Genomic DNA, 23,946 nt, shown 5'->3' with positions numbered 1-23,946 from the left:
TGGATGGAATCATTCCATAGTTAACAGGAGATTTATGAATGATGAAATTGCTATACAACAGTGTGTACAGCTGTGGCTAAAATAATTTTAGGATGAAGGCATAATAAAAAATAAATAAAAAATAAATAAATAAAAAAAAAAAAAACTATGTGAACTTAATTTAGATATTTTATTTAACATCATGTAATCAAAGAAACAAAATAACATTGCAAAATTTTACTGGAAGCCATACTAGTAGAACAGTATTTCATGTTAGATTTCGAAATGTCACATTTTTCAATTTGTCCGTTTTTTGAAAAGTATATGGAAAACTACATAGTTCAATATGTTGACATAACATTATTCTGCAGGTTTGATTCGACTATGAAGCAAAATTAGTTAATTCTATAGGATGATGTAAAACTTTTGGCCATAGCTGTAGTTGAAAGTAGGTGTTTATTTTAATGTGGTAGCCAAGTCCTGCATTAGGACATCGTACAGTGCAGTGGTGTTCACAAATACAAAAAATAAATTGCACACTTGGGATTTTAGAGCATTCTACTGGATCTGGAAACGCTAGTATTACATTGCTAACTTATCTAATACAATAAGGCATGTGTCCAAGCCATATTTTGCTTTAAAAAACAAACATTTTCATAAACAAATTAAATAAATAGTGACTGTAATGAGGAAAACAAGCCTTCTGCATGGCCTTTCTACTGCAGTGCAGTGTATTGAAACAAGCTTAACTTAAAGCAAAGCAATTGCATTATTGGTTCTACACTAGATGGCAGTTTTGTAATATCTTCCAACTTTTTTGCGCTCGCGTGGTAGAACAGGAAAGGCCGTCAGTGTTTAGTCTGCACTTGGGGTCTCGGAATGGTCGATTCAGACCCCATGGACTTCCTGGAACATGTGTTAGCAATTTAGCAGCAGACATTTATTTCTTTGTTTTACTACTTGGCTCTTTGAGAAAGTGTCGGAGCTGGGTTTATGGGCTGTCTGGATCATGTCAGAGGCCACAGGGATCAAGTTCACATGACAAGCCAGACTAAGGAAGGATGAGGTTGGGGGAGGTAAGGAAACTGACCCTTTCTTTCAACTGCAACAAGTCACAAGCCTGTCTGTGAACCAAGGCCAGAAAGTTGGGCGTTAAACTCCAGATACAGCTGAATAAACAAAACCTTGGCGTTTGCATATTTCATCAACAGGAGTTTAATCAAAGCCATTTTGTCTTGAACAGGTTCTAATCCTTCATCCTTTCCTTTTTCCATGCTCTTAATCCCTCAGCACCTTCCAGACGGGGTGACCTTGAAATTCTTGGCTACTGCTTACTGCATTGGATGTGTGGAAAGCTGCCCTGGGAGAAAGACCTGAAGAAGCCCTTGCTTGTCCAGGAAGCAAAAACAGAGTACATATATATTACATATATGTTATATGTGTGGGGGTGATTTTTTATATATATATATATATATATATATATATATATATATATATATATATATAATATACAGTGCCTTGCAAAATTATTCAGACCCCTGACCAATTCTCTCTTATTACTGAATTACAAATGGTACATTGAAATTTCGTTCTGTTTGATATTTTATTTTAAAACACTGAAACTCAAAATCAATTATTGTAAGGTGACATTGGTTTTATGTTGGGAAATATTTTTAAGAAAAATAAAAAACTGAAATATCTTGCTTGCATAAGTATTCAACCCCTGTGCTGTGGAAGCTCCCAGTTTACACCGATGAAAGAAATTGCCCTAACGAGGACACAATTACCTTACCATTGGCCTCCACCTGTGAACCATTAAAGTTGCTGTCACATTTTCTGGATAAAAACCCCACTGTTGAAGGATCATTGGTCAGGCTATGAATCTGAAGGAAAATGAAGACCAAAGAGCATTCTACAGAAGTTAGAGATAAAGTAATACAAATGCATAGATTAGGGAAAGGGTACAAAATAATACCCAAGTGTTTGGATATCCCAGTGAGCACAGTTGGATCAATAATCAGGAAGTGGAAACTGCATCACACCACCCAGGCACTGCACCCTTCATTTAAATGTGCTTTATTTTGCTCTTATCTACCCCCTATTTTACTGCATTTAATCCTGTACTTCAGAATACTGTAATCTGCCAAGTGTTTAACCTGTAGTATTTTGTATTTAATCATATCCTAATGTAACTATCACTATTATCTGCTGTATTATTGAATTGTGGTTTGTCACACTTGTACTTTGCTTGAACAAAAGTTATTGTATTTCCTGCTCATATTGTATTACTTGTATTGTAACACTTAATGTATTTGCTTATGATTGTAAGTCGCCCTGGATAAGGGCGTCTGCTAAGAAATAAATAATAATAATAATAATAATAAAAGGCCGTCCCTCAAAACTCAGCGCTCAGACAAGAAGGAGACTTGTGAGAGAAACCACAGAGAGGCCAACAATCACTTTGAAGGAGCTACAGAGTTCAGTGGCTGGGAGTGGAGTAATGGTGCACCAGTCAACCATATCAAGAGCTCTGCATAACACTGGCCTGTATGGGAGGGTGGCAAGAAAGAAGCCGTGGTCAGATGAGATCAAGATAGAGCTTTTTGGCCAAAACTCAAAGCGCTATGTGTGGCGCAAACCTAACACTGCCCATGCCTCAAGACACACCATCCCTACAGTGAAGTATGGTGGTGGCAGCATCATGCTGTGGGGATGCTTCTCATCAGCAGGGACTGGGCATCTTGTTAAAATTGAAGGAAGAATGGATGGAGCAAAATACAGGGAAATACTGCAAGAGAACCTGCTTCAGTCCGCTAAAAAACTGAAGCTTGGGAGGAAATTCACCTTTCAGCAGGACAATGATCCCAAGCACAAGGCCAAAGCAACATTGGAGTGGCTCAAGAACAAAAAGGTGAATGTCCTACAGTGGCCCAGTCAAAGTCCTGATCTCAGTCCCATTGAGAATCTGTGGCACTATTTGAAAATTGCGGTCCACAAGCGTCGTCCAACCAACCTGAACAACCTGGAGCAAATCTGCCAAGAAGAATGGGCCAAAATCACTCCGACACTGTGTGCAAAGCTGGTACATACTTACCCCAAAAGACTTAAAGCTGTTATTGCAGCGAAAGGTGGCTCTACCAGATATTAATGTGTGGGGGTTGAATACTTATGCAAGCAAGATATTTCAGTTTTTTATTTTTCTTAAAAATATTTCCCAACATAAAACCAATGTCACCTTACAATAATTGATTTTGAGTTTCAGTGTTTTAAAATAAAAGGAACGAAATTTCAATGTACCATTTGTAATTCAGTAATATGAGAGAATTGGTCAGGGGTCTGAATACTTTTGCAAGGCACTGTGTGTAATATATATATATATATATATATATATATATATATATATATATATATAAGAAAATGTAATTACTTCCATTGCAAACAACGTAATTACTTTCCATGGCACACTGCACACTTATTTGAAAGTAATTTAAAACAGACCCTTTTTAAATATGTACTAATTGTCTACTATATATACATGGTCATGAAAGAGGTGCTGTGTGCTTGTTCCTTATGTAATCTTGACCATGACATCTTTACATTAAGTATACAGTGCCCTTACCAAGCAGTGGATGCAATCTAGCCGTTATTGGTTGGTTACAGGTACATGTATCGCCTATAATGCTAGTCATAGCATATTGTAACCCATTATTTGGGCTGAACAAAGTGGGTAACTGTCTTTTTATAGTAAACATTTCTTTCAGTGTCAAACTACATTTGAATTTTGGTTTCTACATTATAAAATCTTCTTTTAGGCAAACCTGGTGCAGTTTGTATTTGTTTAATAGTTATGGATGATAGTCAGCCTGTAAGAAAATGTACACTCACGTGCTTAATTACTGGCACCCTGTAGTGATCTATGTTGTATACCTATTGCTGAATTAACAGGCTGAACTTGCAGTCCACACAGGTTTGTGTGTCTCGTGATATACCATCATATATTACAGTTACGCAATTCCACTTAGTAGACTTTTAGGTATTTGTTAGGTGTGTGCTAATACTTGTTAAGAAGTGTTTGTCGGCAGGTATGCAAGAAATCAAAACACACCTATTTATTAATGTGTTGATTTCAAAACAAGAAAAGCTGCTCTTCCCTCATCTTTATTATTATTATTTATTTCTTAGCAGACGCCCTTATCCAGGGTGACTTACAATTGTTACAAGATATCACATTATTTTTACATACAATTACATTATTTTTTACATACAATTACCCATTTATACAGTTGGGTTTTTTCTGGAGCAATCTAGGTAAAGTACCTTGCTCAAGGGTACAGCAGTAGCGTCCCCGAGGGATTGAACCCACAACTCTCTGGTCAAGAGTCCAGAGCCCTAACCACTACTCCACACTTTACAACCAAGTACCAATCAATGGCAATTAACTTCCGCATTGAGTGTTTAAAAAGTCGATTGGAAGCAAATTTTCCTCTCATCCAAGGAGCTGACGTTACTGCTGTGCTGCTGTACCGACACCGTAAACTGACAATGGAAATAAGTTGCAAAACTAGCAAATGCACTGATACTTTAGACTCTTAGCAATGTGACTCTTGGCAAGAACTTATACTAACTTGAGCTACTGCTGGGGAAACTGGGATATGTATTTCTTTGTCAAGTTTAATTAGATATAACACCTTGCGCAGGACTTAAGTCCCACAATTAATTCCAGAGATGACATATTTCTAAGGAAACTTAAGGAAAGTGAACAAAAGAAATAAAAAATATTTAATATCAGAGGGATAAAAGAAAGGCGAGCCAAATAATCGCTTATAAAATATAAATGCGTTTTAGTTGGTTTGATCACAACAGGTTCTATATTAAAAAAAACACTGATATTGTTATTGATTGACAATCAATAATTATGTAAACAAGGGAAACCGAGGGACTGTATTGTTTTGCGTTGAGTAATTAACATGCTGTATTCCATTTAATTAATACCTAACAACTTCAAATTTCTGAAAGATAATTACTTGTAAAATACAAGTTTTGGTATCTGTACAACTTATGGAGTTTCTAACAGTGGTTAGTTACTCCATATGGTTTACACTCATCTGTGAGTTAGTCTGCTTTAAAAGTAACATTTTCTACAAACACATTTTCAAGTTACAGAACAATGTAGTTGCCTTTTCTGCTATATGTTGTTCTTCCTGTCTGCTTTCTAAATTATAAAAGTGCAGCATGTTCAGTGATCGTCTATTTTTGTGTTCATTGCACAGTACGTTTAATTTTTATTGTAGTTGGTAAAAGCCAGTAGAATTTGGACCGTTCTCTGAAATATTTTTTCTGCTTTATTTATTTATTTATTTTATTTTTATTTCCCTTTAAGGCTTATGGAAAACCTCCCAGGTTCTGTAATTCATTGTTCTTCCCCTGGAGCCAACTGTGGTAAGTGTGTTTCTTCAGGAATTCCGAAAGGGGAGATTATGAGATCATAAGAGGAAGGTAGACCTTATCACATGGTGCAGGTTGGGACATCATGAGGCCAGAAAGCAATAGATCCTTGAAAACTATTGATGCAGCACTGCACATTTTGCTTTCTTATCACATAACACAACATCAAATGTATTTCAAAATCAAAAACTGTGTAGAAAATAATTTCTTTTGAATTATGTAATATTTTTACATGAGGGAGAGGATGATTATGAGGGCAGCAGGGTGGAATGTGCATCTCTAGGGGATTCATGAAGTGTGAGTATGCATTATGCACAACCTTGTAAAGAGTTACACTCTGGACTTTCAAGATAAGACTAAAACATGCATCACTAATGTCTTGAATTTGAAAATGTGCATGTGATATACATTATAACTTAAATTATACTGTATACTCCTTCCTTAGGACCAATATATGGAATGTATGAACTCCTGTATCATTGTATTAAGGCTCAAATCTTGAAAGTGGGCAGAGAAATAAAGGATCCTGCAACACCCGGTTTCATCATTTTACATGTCACGGGATCCTACATGAAAGTTGCAATGAAATGGACAAATGAACAAAATGGTTGTGTAGCACACAATTTACTTTCTTTGCAAAGGGCCTGCGCATCTCCACAGTGCTTTGTGTTACTGTGACAGCTGGATAATGCGATTGCCAGCAGTAAGGGTGAATTTGTACTAAGAGGTTATTTATGTAGCAAACCCATTCCCTGCATTTAGGGGATGACAACAACCACTTAAAAGTTTTTTTTTTTTGTTCAGGTAACAATCTGAAGTCTAGATGCTTTTAAACCTATTTGCAATATTAACAACTTTCGTTTTCTCCAAGAAGCAATCCAGTACAGCAGTGGTTCTCAACCGGAAAAGTGTGTGTGGGGTGGGGGGGGGGGGGGGTCGCACAATAGAGAACACACAATTTGATTGGCTCTTGTAATACTGAAATTTGCATATTTCCCGATTACCCATTGTTCTCTATTCACTGCCCTTAACTCGAAAGCTATTTGTTTTTACTTACTCTCCTGAGCTTTTCAGAAGTCAAAGTATAGTTGCGCTGCACTGATGAGCCCCAAACAGGGTGAAACATGTCTGCAGATTCTGTGCTTTGACTTTTAAAACGCTGTGAATGTAGAATCCGTTAGGCGACTTTCACATGATTTGGTTGGCTCTTGTAATGCTGAAATTTGCATATATATACAACATATATATAAGAGCCATATATATAAAAGGATGAATTAACTCCATTAACTTTCATAGAGTTGGAGGGGGAAAATAAGCATGGTGGGAAAAATAAAACAAACGCAGACATAGTGTTACACGAATAGTAATTACAAAAAAAACATTCCATAAGAAAGTGCTATTATGCAGAGTGGTTTTTTAAAAATGTTTTTCAATATAGAGTTTCTTTTGCTTTTGTAGTTTAGTTTTCAGTCAACAAAGTCACTCTAAAAATGTAGTACATTTGTTAATACAGTACTGACACAATACACCTAAAGTCAGAGGGGGCTGTTAAACAAATCTAAAGCAGAAATCATCAATCAACCAACAACAGTATACATTACATTCCTAAAAACACTATGGCGCACTCCGATGTAAGAAAAAAAAAAAAAATTGATTATACACATCAACCTGCACCGCACGATAACCGCGGTATAGCGTGACATGCCTAGAGTTACCGTGAGTTTACCATGGTAGATTTTCCATGGGACCCACTTTAGGAACTAGATGCCATTTGAATATGTGACAAAAAAAAAAGTACATTTTAAAGAAAAATACAGGGCCTGCTGCTCAATATTTAAAAATGCCTTACCGATATCAATAATATTGCAACAGCAGTTTACCAGTACTGTGAAATGGCCCGTACGTGGCAGTAACTGAAACGTGGCAAGCCATCACTTGCTTGACAGTCATCGGTTGCTGAAAGTTTGAATGTGAGTGACTGTGGCACAGATACACTGTGACTGGACTAGTTACGGGCCTCTCTGAATCATAATAATCCGTAATGATTGTAACCTTGTGAACAACACTTGATAACAAGGTTAAAGTGACACTAAAGAAAAGTTGTAATAATTTGCGGCTCCTGGAAATCAACTGAATAGAGAGCTGTGCACTCTACACTAACATTCTAATTTTCCTTTTCTTTTATATAGAAAGGATCAAGAGATACAGTGAGTAATTTGGAGGGTAGCATCGGTCCCCGAGGCCATTGGCTAGAGAACATTTCAATGCAGTACAGAAGTAACCAAGACCTTGCTCTTTTATCTGCACTTAGGTGAAATAGCCAGGTTTTTATCCTGTGTTAAAACATTGGAATACGATGAAAGGCCAAACTACCAGCTGCTGAAAGATATACTTTTAGATGGACTACGAGAAACAAAAATAGACTACAGAGGTCCATTGGATTTTTCCACTGCTTCGGAACTGGAAGCACATGGTTCCAAGTGGAGTAACGTAAGTTGTATATGACGCTTTTTGTTTAATTGGCTGCAGATGTTGTAACCTTTACTGTACACTTAGGTTTGCCTAAAAGAAGATTTATCTGTCTATACCAGATGAAGAGATAGTAATGTTTGTGAACCTTGCAGTGACCCCAAAGCATACAGCGTTCAATACTGTAAACTGTGAACTTGATGGGGAACAGTAAAATAGACTTCCTAAAGTGGGTGGGAAACTGGATCAGTTCTTTTTGTTCACAGTACAGCTGTGGACAAAAGTTTTGCATCACCTAGGTTTTAGGATTGAGCATAATTTTAAACAAAAAAAAAACTATATGAACATAATTTGGATATTTTGTTTAACATCATGTAATCAAAGAAACTACAAAATAATACCACAAAAGTTTACCAGAAACCATAATAATAGTACAGTATTTCATGTTAGATTTTGAAATGTCACAATTTCCAATTATTGTCAGTTTTTCATTAAGTATATGGAAAACTATGAAGCAGTATGTAATTGAATATGTTAACGTAACATCATTCAGCAGGTTTCAATAGACTCTATGAAGCAAAATGAGTTAATTCTACAAGGTGATGCAAAACTTTTGGCCATAGCTGTATATACAGTGATTTTAAAAATAGATGATGCTCATGACTTCATATATTGAGCCAGAAGTTTGTAGAAGGAACTTTTAAGCTATCTATCTGTACAGTTTTCAGGGTGAAAACTGTACAGATATACATTATAATACATTATAATAACCATACAGAATTCAATAATCTATTAGGGGCCAGATTCAGAGGTGGCTAAAAACAGTTTCGTTTTACAGAAGAAAATAAATTGAAAGATGCCACATCCAAGAACTGCCTTTCACAGCATTATTCAAGAATTTTGCAGTTTATGTACGAAAAACAACAACAAAAAACTTTGACCCCTGTAGGTAGCCGTGCAGCAGCCATGATTTTATTTAATTTTTTTGACACGAGACCAAAAAGTTCAATCAAATACATTATTATTATTATAAACTTACAAATTGTTAATCTAAAGTATACCAAATGATAGAATGTATTCTTAAAAATAACTAGCTATAAAAATGAAAGTATAACATTTCTTTTTTCTTGCACAATTAATACAGGCACCACAGATTGTAGATGAGTAGCCTAGAGTGGGCAGCTTTTTATTATTTGGAATTTGTTAGTAATGGTATCCATCATATTTAATTTCAACCACTGAACTGTATGAAATCCTTAGTAGGCGTCTGCTAAATAAACAAATAATAATAATAATAATAATAATAATAATAATAATAATAATAATAATAGACAAATAAATAAATTCAAGGGTCCCTGCACAGATCATGATGATTTGCTAAGTTTTGTAGCTGCTACAACTGAAGACATAAAATATTCTTGCCGTCATAAATTAGCTCTTCGGGAGCAAAACCTTGGCACAAGAGCCTTGCAGCCTACAATTAGTGAAAAAAAGCAGTATTTCAATGGCTGCGATATTGACATCTGTAGACCTGCATGGTAATCATTTCTGTTTGAAGGGTTCCTTACATGGCTAATTAACTGCCAGTAAACTATGTCATTCTTTCATGATCTTCTGTTCGTCACCTCGCGCTTGTGAAACAATTATGCTTTATTGGAGCAAGTGGCTTACCCACCCCATTGTTAGCACTATTTACTTTCTGCAGCAGACAAAGTACATATTTGTTCTGATTTCTAGAAGTATAAGAAAAGACACTTAATAACAGATGCTTGAGTTTACTTTTGTGTTTTTATTTTCCAAGCACTGAGATAATATATTACACGCCGAGTACACTGTAAAGTGTACGCTGTAGAGAATAATGCTACTTTGGTATGGCTAATCAAAGATGTTACCAAAATATCTTTTCACAAAACAACCTGATATTTGGTAAAAAGTCAGATACAACCATGGCCCAGAACTCCTTTGCAGTGGCCATCGGTTAGCAACAAATAACTATAACTATAGTTTTTTTATTTTTTTCATAAATCTAATTTATAATTTATAATAGAAATGTATGTTTATTAAATTAATATTCATTATATTTGGATAAAGCAGATATGTGTAATGGGCGTGCAATAGCTTTTAGAGTGGTCCATGCATTCATAAGTAAGATTTCTTTGTTTATTACTGTATTTAAACATGTATGGGATATAGTAAAGACATTCCAAGTCTCATTTAATTTGACACTCACTCATTTTAGGCACTTTTTTGGAATTGATTTATACAGTCTCACACTTTTTAAAAGAAAGGAAAAGACTGTACATTTTAATAGTGTTCCCAAATCTCACTCCTTTGGAAGTTCTCACCTTGGCACCCCGGATAGTGTGGTGATCAGGATGAAAACAAACAGCAGCAACACTGTGTATTGTTACATTATTTATACATTATGGATATAGTTACCTTACAGCTTGGCAATTCTTTGTACTTTGCAAATAGTACACAGGAAGCAATACATTTTAGTGTATCTAAAAAAAAATGCTTTGTTCTTTACTGAACACATAAATTATTCAATTCAATAACACATTTCATTTTGTTGTGTATATGGAAAGGATCCACGCAGGAAGTAATTCCCGCCCCGGGCAGCTGTGTGTTTTTGGTAACTAGTAAGTAAAACAATATACTTAATTTAACGACAGTTCACACAATTCAAACTCACTTTACATGTTGATTAAAATTCATGAATTTGTGGTTTAGAGGGGCAAGTTAAAAAACCTTTATTAAAGTATCTTGAGAATATGCAGCCAGGTGGCAACCCTCAAGGCCACAGGTGCACAGTTTTGGATTGCTTTGACATCAGCTTAAATCTTTGATAGCATCCCTTAAATATATGTTCTTCTCCAGACTGAAAAGACCAGCGTTCATGCCAGTGACATTAATGTTTAATTGCCTCCTACTTTGTAGCAATATTTTCAGTGGTTGCATTACATTTCGTGGGCTAGTCGACGAAACACTGAGGATGGAAGGTGCCCACTTGAAAACCCCAGAGATGTACCCTACTTAGCTCAATCCAGACGGTTGTCATGCTGATGCGCTGGGGAGGCCGCACTTTGGTTGATCCCCGGAGCCAGCATCGCAGCCGTTGTGTGTGCTGATGCGCCAGGGAGGCAAAATAAGCTGATCCCTGGAGCCAGCATTACACTTCAGCCATTAACACCAGACAGAAGGATATCTACATCATCATATGGAAGGAAACGTAAATGGATGGAGACACATATGGATCACATTAGTTTACTGTAAAGCTACGTCTTAGTTGGTGCTTATCTTGGCGAGAGCCGAGTTCAAATCAGCATGAAGTTTTAACATCTACTCTCGTGTAATGGAAATCATGAAGATCTGGATACGTCCAGTGACTGCTGTGAATAGTGCAGCTGGCAACAAGGGAAAGACCTTGTGACAGCCTGGAGAGACAGCTGACAGGAGGAAAGAGACCCCATTGGGGCTGGTAAGGGTTAGCTACCCTTGTCGGCAGTATCCAGCTCTGTGTTTACAGGATGCTGGAGACACCCGCCCAAGGCTTCTAAGAAATTAAAGAGAAAAATACCCCTAGAGTCTGCGAGAGCGGGGGCGGAAGATGACTCAACGTTGGACAACACGGTTAACGACCCATTTCCCTATTAAACGTAGAAGGCAAGATTTTCTTCAGCATTATTGCTCAGAGATTGTCAGCTTACCTATTAAAGAACTGCTTCATTGACACTTCAATACAAAAAGCGGGCATTCCAGGTTTCCCAGGTTGCTTAGAACACATCAATGTGATCTGGCAACAAATTCAATCAGCTAAAAAGGAGAGGAAGGAGCTCCATGTGACATTCCTGGATTTGGCTAATGCATATGGTTCAGTGCCACATGAACTACTTTGGGCAGCATTTGATTTTTTCAGTGTACCGATGACAATAACAAATTTAGTGAAAGCCTATTTTGGAGATTTGCAATTCAGTTTTTCAACTTCAGAATTCAGCACTACATGGCAATGCCTAGAGGTTGGAATAATGGCAGGATGCACCATTTCTCCACTGGCTTTTACCATGGCAATGGAAGTAATCATTAGGGCATCAAAATGGGTAGTAGGAGGAGAGCGCTTGGCTTCTGGAATGCGACTACCACCAATTCGAGCATACATGGATGACATGACAACCATGACTACAACAGTAGCCTGCACTAATCGATTATTGGGCAAATTAACCAATAACATTGAATGGGCACGAATGCAATTCAAGCCCACTAAATCAAGGAGCATCTCTATAATTAAAGGCAAAGTAGTAGATAAAACATTCTTCATTAATGGTGAGGCAATACCAACAGTGTCTGAGAAGCCAGTGAAGAGTCTTGGGAGATGGTACGACGGGGATCTAAAGGACACAGTTCGTGTGGGAGAAGTTAGACAACAAGCAGTGGAAGGGTTGAAGAGCATAGACAGCTGCGCTCTACCAGGTAAACTAAAACTCTGGTGCTTTCAGTTTGGTCTACTGCCGAGGTTGCTGTGGCCACTGACTGTGTACGAGGTTTCTTTGACAACAGTAGAGAAGCTGGAAGCTTTAATCAGTTCATACATCAGGAAATGGTTGGGAGTTCCACGCTGCCTCAGCAGAGTGGGACTTTATGGTAAAGGAATACTGCAGCTACCAGTCTCTGCTCTAACCAAGGAGTTTAAGTGCGCCAAGGTCAGACTGGAAATGACTTTAGTAGAGTCACGCGATAAATGCGTAAGGGAGGCAGCACCTGTGTTGAAAACTGGAAGAAAGTGGGCGGCAAAGAAAGCTGTGGAAGATGCAAAGGCTGCCCTTCGAATTGGTGATATCATGGGGCAAGTTCAGCATGGAAGAGGGGGTCTTGGTTTCAGTTCAACTCCTCCTACATGGCACAAGGCGGCCCCAGCTCAAAGGAGGAAGCTGGTAGTCAACGAGGTGCAAAAGCAGGAGGAGAGGATGAGGTGTATAAAGGCCATTTCCCAGGCCAAGCAGGGAGAATGGATGAGATGGGAGAGTGTGGAACAACGCAAGATTGGCTGGAAAGACCTATGGTCAATGGAACAGAGCAGGATCAGTTTCCTCATCAGGTCAACATATGATGTTCTCCCATCACCACAGAACCTAAACCTCTGGGTAGGAGAGGATCCCTCATGTCCTTTGTGTTCATCACCTGCAACATTAAGGCACATTTTGACAGGATGTAAGGTGGCTCTTAGCCAAGGACGGTTTACTTGGCGCCATGACCAGGTGCTGCGATGTTTGGCCTTAGCATTGGAAGACAAGCGTAACATGACCAATAAGTTGTCACCTGTTCCATCAAAACATTACACACAAAAGACAACATTCCTCCGCCCAGGAGAGCAACCACCAAGAAAAGGTGTTAAAACCAATTCTCGCCCAGGACAACTGGAAGCTGCTAGAGACTGGAAAATGCTGGCAGATGTTGGTCAACGGCTTATTTTTCCACCTGAGATTGCCACCACTAACCTTCGACCAGATATTGTCTTGTGGTCTGGATCAGCACGCCTTGTTCACCTGGTAGAGTTAACAGTGCCATGGGAGGATGCTGTAGATGAGGCGTATGAGAGGAAGAAACTGCGGTATGCTCAACTAGCCACTGAAGCGGAACAGCGAGGATGGAGAGTTCGGGTTTACCCAGTGGAAGTGGGTTGTCGAGGATTTGTGGCACACTCTACAACCCGGTTTCTCAGAGACGTCGGATTCAGTGGCCAAGAGTTGCGTCGCACAGTGAAGAACTTATCTGAAGCAGCAGAAAGGAGCAGCAACTGGCTGTGGTTGAGACGGAAAGATTCTGGCTGGGGACAGGTAAGTAAGCTGGGCTGAGTTGAGTGGGGGACGGAGGGGGGTGATGCTGGGACGCCAGAATCACCGTCGAGCCCTCTTGAGGTGTCGTGGGCTAGTCGACGAAACACTGAGGATGGAAGGTGCCCACTTGAAAACCCCAGAGATGTACCCTACTTAGCTCAATCCAGACGGTTGTCATGCTGATGCGCTGGGGAGGCCGCACTTTGGTTGATCCCCGGAGCCAGCATCGCAGCCGTTGTGTGTGCTGATGCGCCAGGGAGGCAAAATAAGCTGATCCCTGGAGCCAGCATTACACTTCAGCCATTAACACCAGACAGAAGGATATCTACATCATCATATGGAAGGAAACGTAAATGGATGGAGACACATATGGATCACATTAGTTTACTGTAAAGCTACGTCTTAGTTGGTGCTTATCTTGGCGAGAGCCGAGTTCAAATCAGCATGAAGTTTTAACATCTACTCTCGTGTAATGGAAATCATGAAGATCTGGATACGTCCAGTGACTGCTGTGAATAGTGCAGCTGGCAACAAGGGAAAGACCTTGTGACAGCCTGGAGAGACAGCTGACAGGAGGAAAGAGACCCCATTGGGGCTGGTAAGGGTTAGCTACCCTTGTCGGCAGTATCCAGCTCTGTGTTTACAGGATGCTGGAGACACCCGCCCAAGGCTTCTAAGAAATTAAAGAGAAAAATACCCCTAGAGTCTGCGAGAGCGGGGGCGGAAGATGACTCAACGTTGGACAACACGGTTAACGACCCATTTCCCTATTAAACGTAGAAGGCAAGATTTTCTTCAGCATTATTGCTCAGAGATTGTCAGCTTACCTATTAAAGAACTGCTTCATTGACACTTCAATACAAAAAGCGGGCATTCCAGGTTTCCCAGGTTGCTTAGAACACATCAATGTGATCTGGCAACAAATTCAATCAGCTAAAAAGGAGAGGAAGGAGCTCCATGTGACATTCCTGGATTTGGCTAATGCATATGGTTCAGTGCCACATGAACTACTTTGGGCAGCATTTGATTTTTTCAGTGTACCGATGACAATAACAAATTTAGTGAAAGCCTATTTTGGAGATTTGCAATTCAGTTTTTCAACTTCAGAATTCAGCACTACATGGCAATGCCTAGAGGTTGGAATAATGGCAGGATGCACCATTTCTCCACTGGCTTTTACCATGGCAATGGAAGTAATCATTAGGGCATCAAAATGGGTAGTAGGAGGAGAGCGCTTGGCTTCTGGAATGCGACTACCACCAATTCGAGCATACATGGATGACATGACAACCATGACTACAACAGTAGCCTGCACTAATCGATTATTGGGCAAATTAACCAATAACATTGAATGGGCACGAATGCAATTCAAGCCCACTAAATCAAGGAGCATCTCTATAATTAAAGGCAAAGTAGTAGATAAAACATTCTTCATTAATGGTGAGGCAATACCAACAGTGTCTGAGAAGCCAGTGAAGAGTCTTGGGAGATGGTACGACGGGGATCTAAAGGACACAGTTCGTGTGGGAGAAGTTAGACAACAAGCAGTGGAAGGGTTGAAGAGCATAGACAGCTGCGCTCTACCAGGTAAACTAAAACTCTGGTGCTTTCAGTTTGGTCTACTGCCGAGGTTGCTGTGGCCACTGACTGTGTACGAGGTTTCTTTGACAACAGTAGAGAAGCTGGAAGCTTTAATCAGTTCATACATCAGGAAATGGTTGGGAGTTCCACGCTGCCTCAGCAGAGTGGGACTTTATGGTAAAGGAATACTGCAGCTACCAGTCTCTGCTCTAACCAAGGAGTTTAAGTGCGCCAAGGTCAGACTGGAAATGACTTTAGTAGAGTCACGCGATAAATGCGTAAGGGAGGCAGCACCTGTGTTGAAAACTGGAAGAAAGTGGGCGGCAAAGAAAGCTGTGGAAGATGCAAAGGCTGCCCTTCGAATTGGTGATATCATGGGGCAAGTTCAGCATGGAAGAGGGGGTCTTGGTTTCAGTTCAACTCCTCCTACATGGCACAAGGCGGCCCCAGCTCAAAGGAGGAAGCTGGTAGTCAACGAGGTGCAAAAGCAGGAGGAGAGGATGAGGTGTATAAAGGCCATTTCCCAGGCCAAGCAGGGAGAATGGATGAGATGGGAGAGTGTGGAACAACGCAAGATTGGCTGGAAAGACCTATGGTCAATGGAACAGAGCAGGATCAGTTTCCTCATCAGGTCAACATATGATGTTCTCCCATCACCACAGAACCTAAACCTCTGGGTAGGAGAGGATCCCTCATGTCCTTTGTGTTCATCACCTGCAACATTAAGGCACATTTTGACAGGATGTAAGGTGGCTCTTAGCCAAGGACGGTTTACTTGGCGCCATGACCAGGTGCTGCGATGTTTGGCCTTAGCATTGGAAGACAAGCGTAACATGACCAATAAGTTGTCACCTGTTCCATCAAAACATTACACACAAAAGACAACATTCCTCCGCCCAGGAGAGCAACCACCAAGAAAAGGTGTTAAAACCAATTCTCGCCCAGGACAACTGGAAGCTGCTAGAGACTGGAAAATGCTGGCAGATGTTGGTCAACGGCTTATTTTTCCACCTGAGATTGCCACCACTAACCTTCGACCAGATATTGTCTTGTGGTCTGGATCAGCACGCCTTGTTCACCTGGTAGAGTTAACAGTGCCATGGGAGGATGCTGTAGATGAGGCGTATGAGAGGAAGAAACTGCGGTATGCTCAACTAGCCACTGAAGCGGAACAGCGAGGATGGAGAGTTCGGGTTTACCCAGTGGAAGTGGGTTGTCGAGGATTTGTGGCACACTCTACAACCCGGTTTCTCAGAGACGTCGGATTCAGTGGCCAAGAGTTGCGTCGCACAGTGAAGAACTTATCTGAAGCAGCAGAAAGGAGCAGCAACTGGCTGTGGTTGAGACGGAAAGATTCTGGCTGGGGACAGGTAAGTAAGCTGGGCTGAGTTGAGTGGGGGACGGAGGGGGGTGATGCTGGGACGCCAGAATCACCGTCGAGCCCTCTTGAGGTGTCGTGGGCTAGTCGACGAAACACTGAGGATGGAAGGTGCCCACTTGAAAACCCCAGAGATGTACCCTACTTAGCTCAATCCAGACGGTTGTCATGCTGATGCGCTGGGGAGGCCGCACTTTGGTTGATCCCCGGAGCCAGCATCGCAGCCGTTGTGTGTGCTGATGCGCCAGGGAGGCAAAATAAGCTGATCCCTGGAGCCAGCATTACACTTCAGCCATTAACACCAGACAGAAGGATATCTACATCATCATATGGAAGGAAACGTAAATGGATGGAGACACATATGGATCACATTAGTTTACTGTAAAGCTACGTCTTAGTTGGTGCTTATCTTGGCGAGAGCCGAGTTCAAATCAGCATGAAGTTTTAACATCTACTCTCGTGTAATGGAAATCATTTTTAGGTCTAGTTGTAAAAAAACAATAGCTTCAATGTAATGCTTTCTTGGAAAAACTGAAGTATACGGACTTGCAGAGTGAACACTTTACAGTTTATGTTCCCTGCACCTGACTCCAAACTTATGGCCAATTTAGTTTGGAAGAGTTTACAAAGTGTGTCATTAATCAGCCCTTTTCAATGCACAATATTCAGGTCAGTGTGAGCGCAAACACAGAAAAGCTATCGCCATTCAGCACTGCAGTTATAATTGACTCGGTGCTGCCAACTATTGGAAGCATTGCATGTGTATGCCTTTTTGTTACGCACAGAATTTGGCAAAATGACTTTGTAAGCGAGTATACCAAGATGATGAGATGTTGATTCAGTGAAGTCTATTAAAAAAGAAAAATAATGCATCAGGGATGTAAGTTAATTTGGTTGTAAACATTTTTAGAAATTGAGAGAAATCCTACTGTCCTGGTTAAATATACACTGGCTACACCGGCTCACTACCGGCCAAAGAGAAAGGTGCTTAACTAGACCAGTCAGCTTGAACTTAATTTTAAGACTGCAGCTGTGAGATGTGAAAATAGTGCCACATAGCCCTTTTCACAACTTTAAGGTCTATAATTGATCTTATAAAAAAAGTCAAAATGACTTTCCCTTTAATGCAAGAACTATGTCATGTATGTGGTGGGTTGTATCAAACCTTTTCAGTGTAGACAACCTTGGCATTATTAACACCCATCCTTTAATTTTAAAATACCTATGGCCATGATGCAATCATAAAGCAAGTCATTTTTAATCTCTATTCACTTTATGACTTAATAAATAAAGACTGACCTAATCCAATCCATCTAATTTAATTAACCACGTATTATAATGTGGTTCCCTATCAAGTACGAAATGTAACTATTAACTCATTGGTATTTATCTTAAAGTCCCTGACAACCTGAATAAGATACATCAACACTGCATGTCAGAGCCTGTGATGCAGTCATGCCCACCCCCAAGGGCATAGCTGGACTGCAAACACAGACATCATCATCATTTTTCCTTTCATCTGAACCTAACGGGAGAAACTACGAACACATAAATATCAAGTTACTTATATCTGCTTTATCGCTTGTGTAAATTACACTAATAAAGGCGATTAATTGTTATGTGCTTATAGTAATTGCTATTTACACGTATTGTGCACTCAGTCCGTTGTTTTTGTTAGTCCCGCAGCGGCCTTGTGCCCCGCACAAAGCCGCCAGCTCTCGTCGCCCCTTCCCTGGGATCGAACAACCTACTTGTACTCTCTCTAAGGCTGCTAGCTTCGTTTAAAGTTAAAAAATAAAGTTTTGTTTTTTGTGATGAAAATGATGTAATATTAAATAGTAATAGAGTTGTTACTGTTTTGTGTGAGAATTTTTTCTGGTGTCTGTAGTTTCCGTTTTTTTTTTCACAGAAATGCAAACGCAGCTGCTGGGCTCAGCTGTCCTGCGTTTGACGGAGACGCGCACTTTCGTGTTAAACTGCTTGCAGTTTCTCCCACTGTGTCTCGTTGCCACATTAGTTCTGCTTGCAGAATTATTGTGAAAGCTATTATGGCTCTAACAGTAGGATTTCTTCAGTTTTCGGACCGTTTAGGTTAGCCAAAAACACTATAGGTGCATCCCTATAGATCGCTCCCGTGGTCACTGTAGGTCCAGACCTGCTCCTGTTCCCACCGTTACACTGTACAACAAACGAGGTTACCATCCCCAGCATTTGCTGGGCTCAGCTCTGCTTCGGGTCTGACTGTTCGCAGTCGCTCCCGCAGTGTTTCTCTGCCACCCTGGTCTCTGCTTGCAATGCCATTGCGAAGACTGTCAGAGCTCTGACAGCAGGTTTTCCCCAGTCTTAGAGCTGTGTTGGTTTGCCTGAAGCTATATAGGTGGGCACCCCTATATAGTGCTTCTGCGGTAACTGTGGATCGCAGACCTACCCCGTTTCCGAGCCGGTACACATACTGAACAGCAAACGAGGTTACCACACTGGGTTACCACCGAGCCTAAAAACTCACTCACTTTCTTGCACGCTTTATTCCACACACACGCACAGAGGCTCTGGCTCTGTATCAGTCCCCTCACATACAGAGAAGACAGCGGACCACTACTGTCATTGGGGGTGGGGTGGGGGCGTAGAGCAAGGGCGTCTAGATGACATGGTCCGTACCCAACAGCACACACACACCCACACCACGGAAACTAGTGGTATGGTCCCACCCCGGAACAATACAGATAACGTGAATGCACAGGACCAGATGAAAAGTCTGCCAAGCGGTCAGTACAAGATATTGAACTTGCATATACTCGAGTACTCTAACCCAGCCCTACCTCAGACAGGTCAACCTGTACCTGAGTCAATAGAGGGTCAAGATGTTGCCCATGCAATAGTTGTTGCAGTCAATAAGGCCATGCGACTGGTTCACCACAGTGGACTTGAAAGACGCTTATTTTCATATCCCCATAAGACCAGGGCACAGGAGGTACCTGCGGTTTGCTTTCCAAGGGACATCGTACAAGTTCCGTCTACTGCCATTTGGCCCCTCTCTCTAGTTTCTTGCTTGCAATCACATCCGCTAAGCAGGTGGGTTAGATGCAAGAATTTTCGATTGCGAAAGCCTGCTTAATTTTTGCAGACGCAAGGACAAAGGTTATGCTTCTTACCAATCCTGCTTTTTTGTCGAAAACCATCTCAGCATTCCACATTAACCAGTTTGTGGAATTGGAAGTTTTCCATCTGCCTCCTTTCCAGTCTGATAGGGAGCTAGTGTGGGCACTAGCGTATTCTTTGGGCAGAACAGAGTTGAAGGCAGTCTGAACAGTTTTTTGTTATGAGGTGAAGTCCCATGGAAAAGCTCTGTCTAAGCAGAGGCTATCCAAATGGATCACAGACACAGTCAAGACTGCCTATGAGCAAGCCAACTTGCTCACTGCCCATCCCACCAGGTTAATGGCAATTTATTGGGCTTTGTTCCAGGGTGCATCTGTCAGAGACATTTGCAATGCAGCGGTGTGGGCTATTCCCCACTTTTATACAGTTCTATCAACTGAATGTTGTGGATCCACAAAACCCTGGCTTTGGAACATTGTAAGTGTTAAGGGCGGCTTCAGGGTTGACTTTTAAAGCATAAACATAGAGGTGAGTTCTCCCTCAATTTTTTAGCCCTAGCTACTTGTACTGGGGTTCCTCATGGTAACACGCAAGGTGGTCTTGGCCGAGCCTTGTGGCATTCCAGTTGGTCTGCAATATTGCCTTGCGACAGCTTTGGTATTCATACCCATGAGGTAATGGTTACATTTCGTACTTGATAGGGAACGTTAGGTTATTATCATTACCCTGATTCCCTGAAATAGAAATGTAACCATTAACCTTCAAGGTCGCTTCGTCCATGATAACAGCAGTTTTGAAGGAAAAATGATGATGTCCGGGTCTGCAGTCCAGTTATGCCCTCGAGGGGGAGGAGGGGGAGGAGGAGGAGGGCAGCACAGCTGCGTCACAGGCACGGTCGTGCACTTTTGATATATCTTATTCAGGTTATCAGGGTCTTTAGGATAAATACCCATGAAATAATGGTTACATTTCTATTTCAGGGAACCAGGGTTATGATAATAACCTGATATCCATTATGGTAGATTACTATCTTTGTGAATTTAAGCTTTATATACAGTATGTGTATACTTGGCATTGTGTACAGTATTCCTAAAATAACTGCATGCTTTCAGGTATGGGTTGTAAGTAGAAAGGCAGAGGATTCCATTTGAATAGATAACATGATAGTGTTGATTAAATATTGAAAGGCAACCTAGTTGCAATTGGCTATATATTGAATCGTTGATGACAGCAGTGGGATAGCACCAAATCGTTTACAGGCATTCCCTTAGGCCTGCCAAATCCAAACTTATCTGCAGTTTGTGAGATGTCATTTTGCATTTCTTATGAAAAAAGGCAACTACTGTGGCAAGTTATTTTTTGCTTTTTGGTGGGAGCGGTGATGAGAACAAACAGTCATACAAACTTATATCGATACTCATTGTATCCTAAGTCAGACATGTGGACTGTTCATATTGAATACAATAATGTTGTCCAAAATTGGTTTATTCAATTGTATAAAATTGATATATATCTATAAATGGTATAATTTTGCATATCCATGGAGCCTTAACCCTTTGCAGTCCATTTATTAACTGCGCGTCAGGCATGCCAGGTCTAATTAATTTTCACACGCGCTGTTTAAAAGTATTTTTTTCACAGTCAAACGGGTTTAAATGGCCCTGCATATCAACAAAGCACTCACTAGGCATCTCCTGCCCCGCCCCACCCTTTCGTTTGCTATAGCATTCACCTATGTAAGAAATAAATAATAATAATAGTCGTACATACCGATCGATCATCTCCGGATCACTCGTTTTATCACCAAACTCCTCAATAATGCGATCCAAGTCATTATTTTATTACTATAACATCTGAAAAAAGCTCTGCAAATGTCCATGATAGTCTCTGTGCGCTGACGCACTCAGCCAGCTTGTTTACTATGAACGCCCCGTTATCTGATACCTGATACCATGTATGACTAATCATGAGATACGCCCTTTTTTGTTTTTTTTTGTTTTTTTCGACTTGTCTCGGCTCCTGTCGCTCCCACTCGGCAATTGAATGGTTTTCTCGGCTTTTTCCGGAGAAAAAACGACTAAACACCCGTTTATTGCGTTGCTATAATGATGTCGGACCCAGTCCGACAAAGCACCTGTGAGGAATAATTGCAATGTCGGACCCAGTCCGACAATGGACCGCAAAGGGTTAAATAAGTGAGACTATGATGTGTGCATATATTATCCTGAATACCTTTATTTTTCTCAACATTGCAGAGTGTAACCAAACCAAAATCAACTAAACCTAAGCCAAGGAACTTGGAACCTACAGAAACCTCTGAAAGTGCTGAATATCCAACACAAACACACAGTCGCCAGAGGAAAGCTCAAAGTGAGTCACTAGAAAAGGTGAATTTTAAGATATTATTGTTGGTGGGGGGCAGGAAGGCAACTCTTTTGACAAATCCAGTTGACAACAGAAAAAAACAGTTATCGCCTTTAAAATCTTAAAAAGGAGTTGACAAACTTAACCGTAACCAATGTTCTAAGCACAGCACAGAAACCAGAACCAGAGGACATTGTGGGAAATTGAGGAGATAGACTAAGGACAGAGGGTAGGAGACACTTCTTTACACAGATAGTTTGGAATGGGTTACTTAATCATGTTGTTGATGCTAAATCACTGAGATCGTTTAAAACCCAACTTGACAAAGTTTTAAGAGAATTCATCTACTAGAAACTGGACAATTATAGATGATGTGAATGGTATTCTCCGGTTTCTACATTTTCATTTGTTTTTTTATTACAACAAACTTATAAGGACCAGAATAAGTTAACTAACATTTGACAGTACACTACTATTACAAACAAACAACTGCTTGTAACACAAGAGAACATTTTTACAGTGCAAACTCCATATATTAGGAAGGGGATTAAGCTTTAGGAGAGGCATTCGTTTTTACTGGGCAAACTTAAGTACATTTGATGACCACAGAAGGAATAAACTTGAGAAAACAGGCAACGTAGGAGGTGCAAAATTCCCTCTTTATTCTTATGAAGCATAGGTCTTCACATCGACAGATATAGTGATTGCATAAAATATACATTTAACTTTGCATAATAAACATATCTTGACAGGTGAATAGTACTAACAGTATACTGCCTTACGTTCTGAAAGTGAATTGGGGTATTGCAGTTGTCAATTGATGTCTACTTTAACAAGTACATTTCCAATCAGAAAAATTGTTGACAACACTACTAGTCAATCCGTAACAGACCTTACATTGTCAAGAAAAATGCTTAAAACAATTGCTTTTATGTACTCAGCCTTATAACCTTTTCCTTGAAAAGAGAGATGCCAGTGCTGATGCCACTTGATTATACAGGACAGACATAACTGAAGTCTCTGGGGGTTCATTAAAGAGACTTTACATAAGGACCAGTGGGCCACAGCATAGCAGCTCAAGACCACCATAATGCATTTCACCTGGTCATTAAAGTTGTGGAACATGGCTAAATAGACAGTGCATTGTTGTATGTCCCTGGAACTAAGGAGCAACACAAATGTGTTGAATGTGTGAAGTCATCTTAAAAAAGATCAAGGTTTTGTTTTATTTTTTTACCATTTCATAATAATCATACAAAAAATTTTACACAATTATATTCAAGATTTAAGTTTTTTTTTTTTTCAACTTATCATACCATAATATAACCTTGTGCTCTTACAGGAGATGGTGCCACTAGCAAGTGGACTTCGTAGAAAAAAGCAACACAAGCCACTCCATTTACAGAACAGTGGGGACATAATAAACCAGGAAGAAACATGTTTGCCACCTTCGAAAGAATCAATTTTAATTGAGTGGCAAACCACTACATCTAGAGAAGTCAAAATGTATGGTCTTATAATACCATTTCTCTTAGCATTAATCTTGCTAGTTGTATGCTTCCTGTGAAGAAAAGTTTACGAAGGCTGCACACCTGTCTGGATTTTGTTTACAGGGGTGTTTTAATGTGGGTAAAAGGTGAAAGCATCTCGGATTCAGGACTTCTTGACAGTCATTTTCACAGTAATGGGCTGCAAAAAACAAAATGTATTTTTGGGGGGGTTAGTATTATAGTGAATAGTTTTGTATGGATAACTGGTGTCTTAAAAAATAAAATCACATGTAAGTGTTGAACTTTA

At 40.2% G+C, this 23,946-nt stretch overlaps 2 protein-coding genes across 5 annotated transcripts in view; one reads left to right on the top strand and one right to left on the bottom strand.

Moving 5' to 3' along the window:
- Window positions 1-23,716, top strand: part of LOC117403004 (serine/threonine-protein kinase VRK2-like) — a 38,945-nt gene extending 15,229 nt beyond the window's left edge. For 2 of the 3 annotated variants that reach the window (XM_034004809.3, XM_034004812.3), the window contains 5 exons: window positions 1,270-1,390; window positions 5,360-5,418; window positions 7,736-7,914; window positions 22,041-22,172; window positions 23,492-23,716. In XM_034004809.3, coding sequence (XP_033860700.1) covers window positions 1,270-1,390; window positions 5,360-5,418; window positions 7,736-7,914; window positions 22,041-22,172; window positions 23,492-23,716 — 716 coding nt within the window. The remainder of the gene's footprint in view (window positions 1-1,269; window positions 1,391-5,359; window positions 5,419-7,735; window positions 7,915-22,040; window positions 22,173-23,491) is intronic. The other variant, XM_034004811.1, reaches the window with a different exon arrangement.
- The window catches only part of fancl (FA complementation group L), a 35,978-nt gene continuing 35,733 nt past the window's right edge, over window positions 23,702-23,946 (bottom strand). For both annotated transcript variants that reach the window (XM_034004813.2, XM_059024460.1), the window contains one exon: window positions 23,702-23,838. In XM_034004813.2, coding sequence (XP_033860704.1) covers window positions 23,803-23,838 — 36 coding nt within the window. In that variant the 3' untranslated portion in view covers window positions 23,702-23,802. The remainder of the gene's footprint in view (window positions 23,839-23,946) is intronic.

This window comes from Acipenser ruthenus, chromosome 5 (genome assembly GCF_902713425.1).
Source record: "Acipenser ruthenus chromosome 5, fAciRut3.2 maternal haplotype, whole genome shotgun sequence".
NCBI classification, from domain to species: Eukaryota; Metazoa; Chordata; class Actinopteri; order Acipenseriformes; family Acipenseridae; genus Acipenser; species Acipenser ruthenus.
Note: the sequence above shows the minus strand (reverse complement) of the source record. Positions and strands in the feature narration are given on the sequence as shown.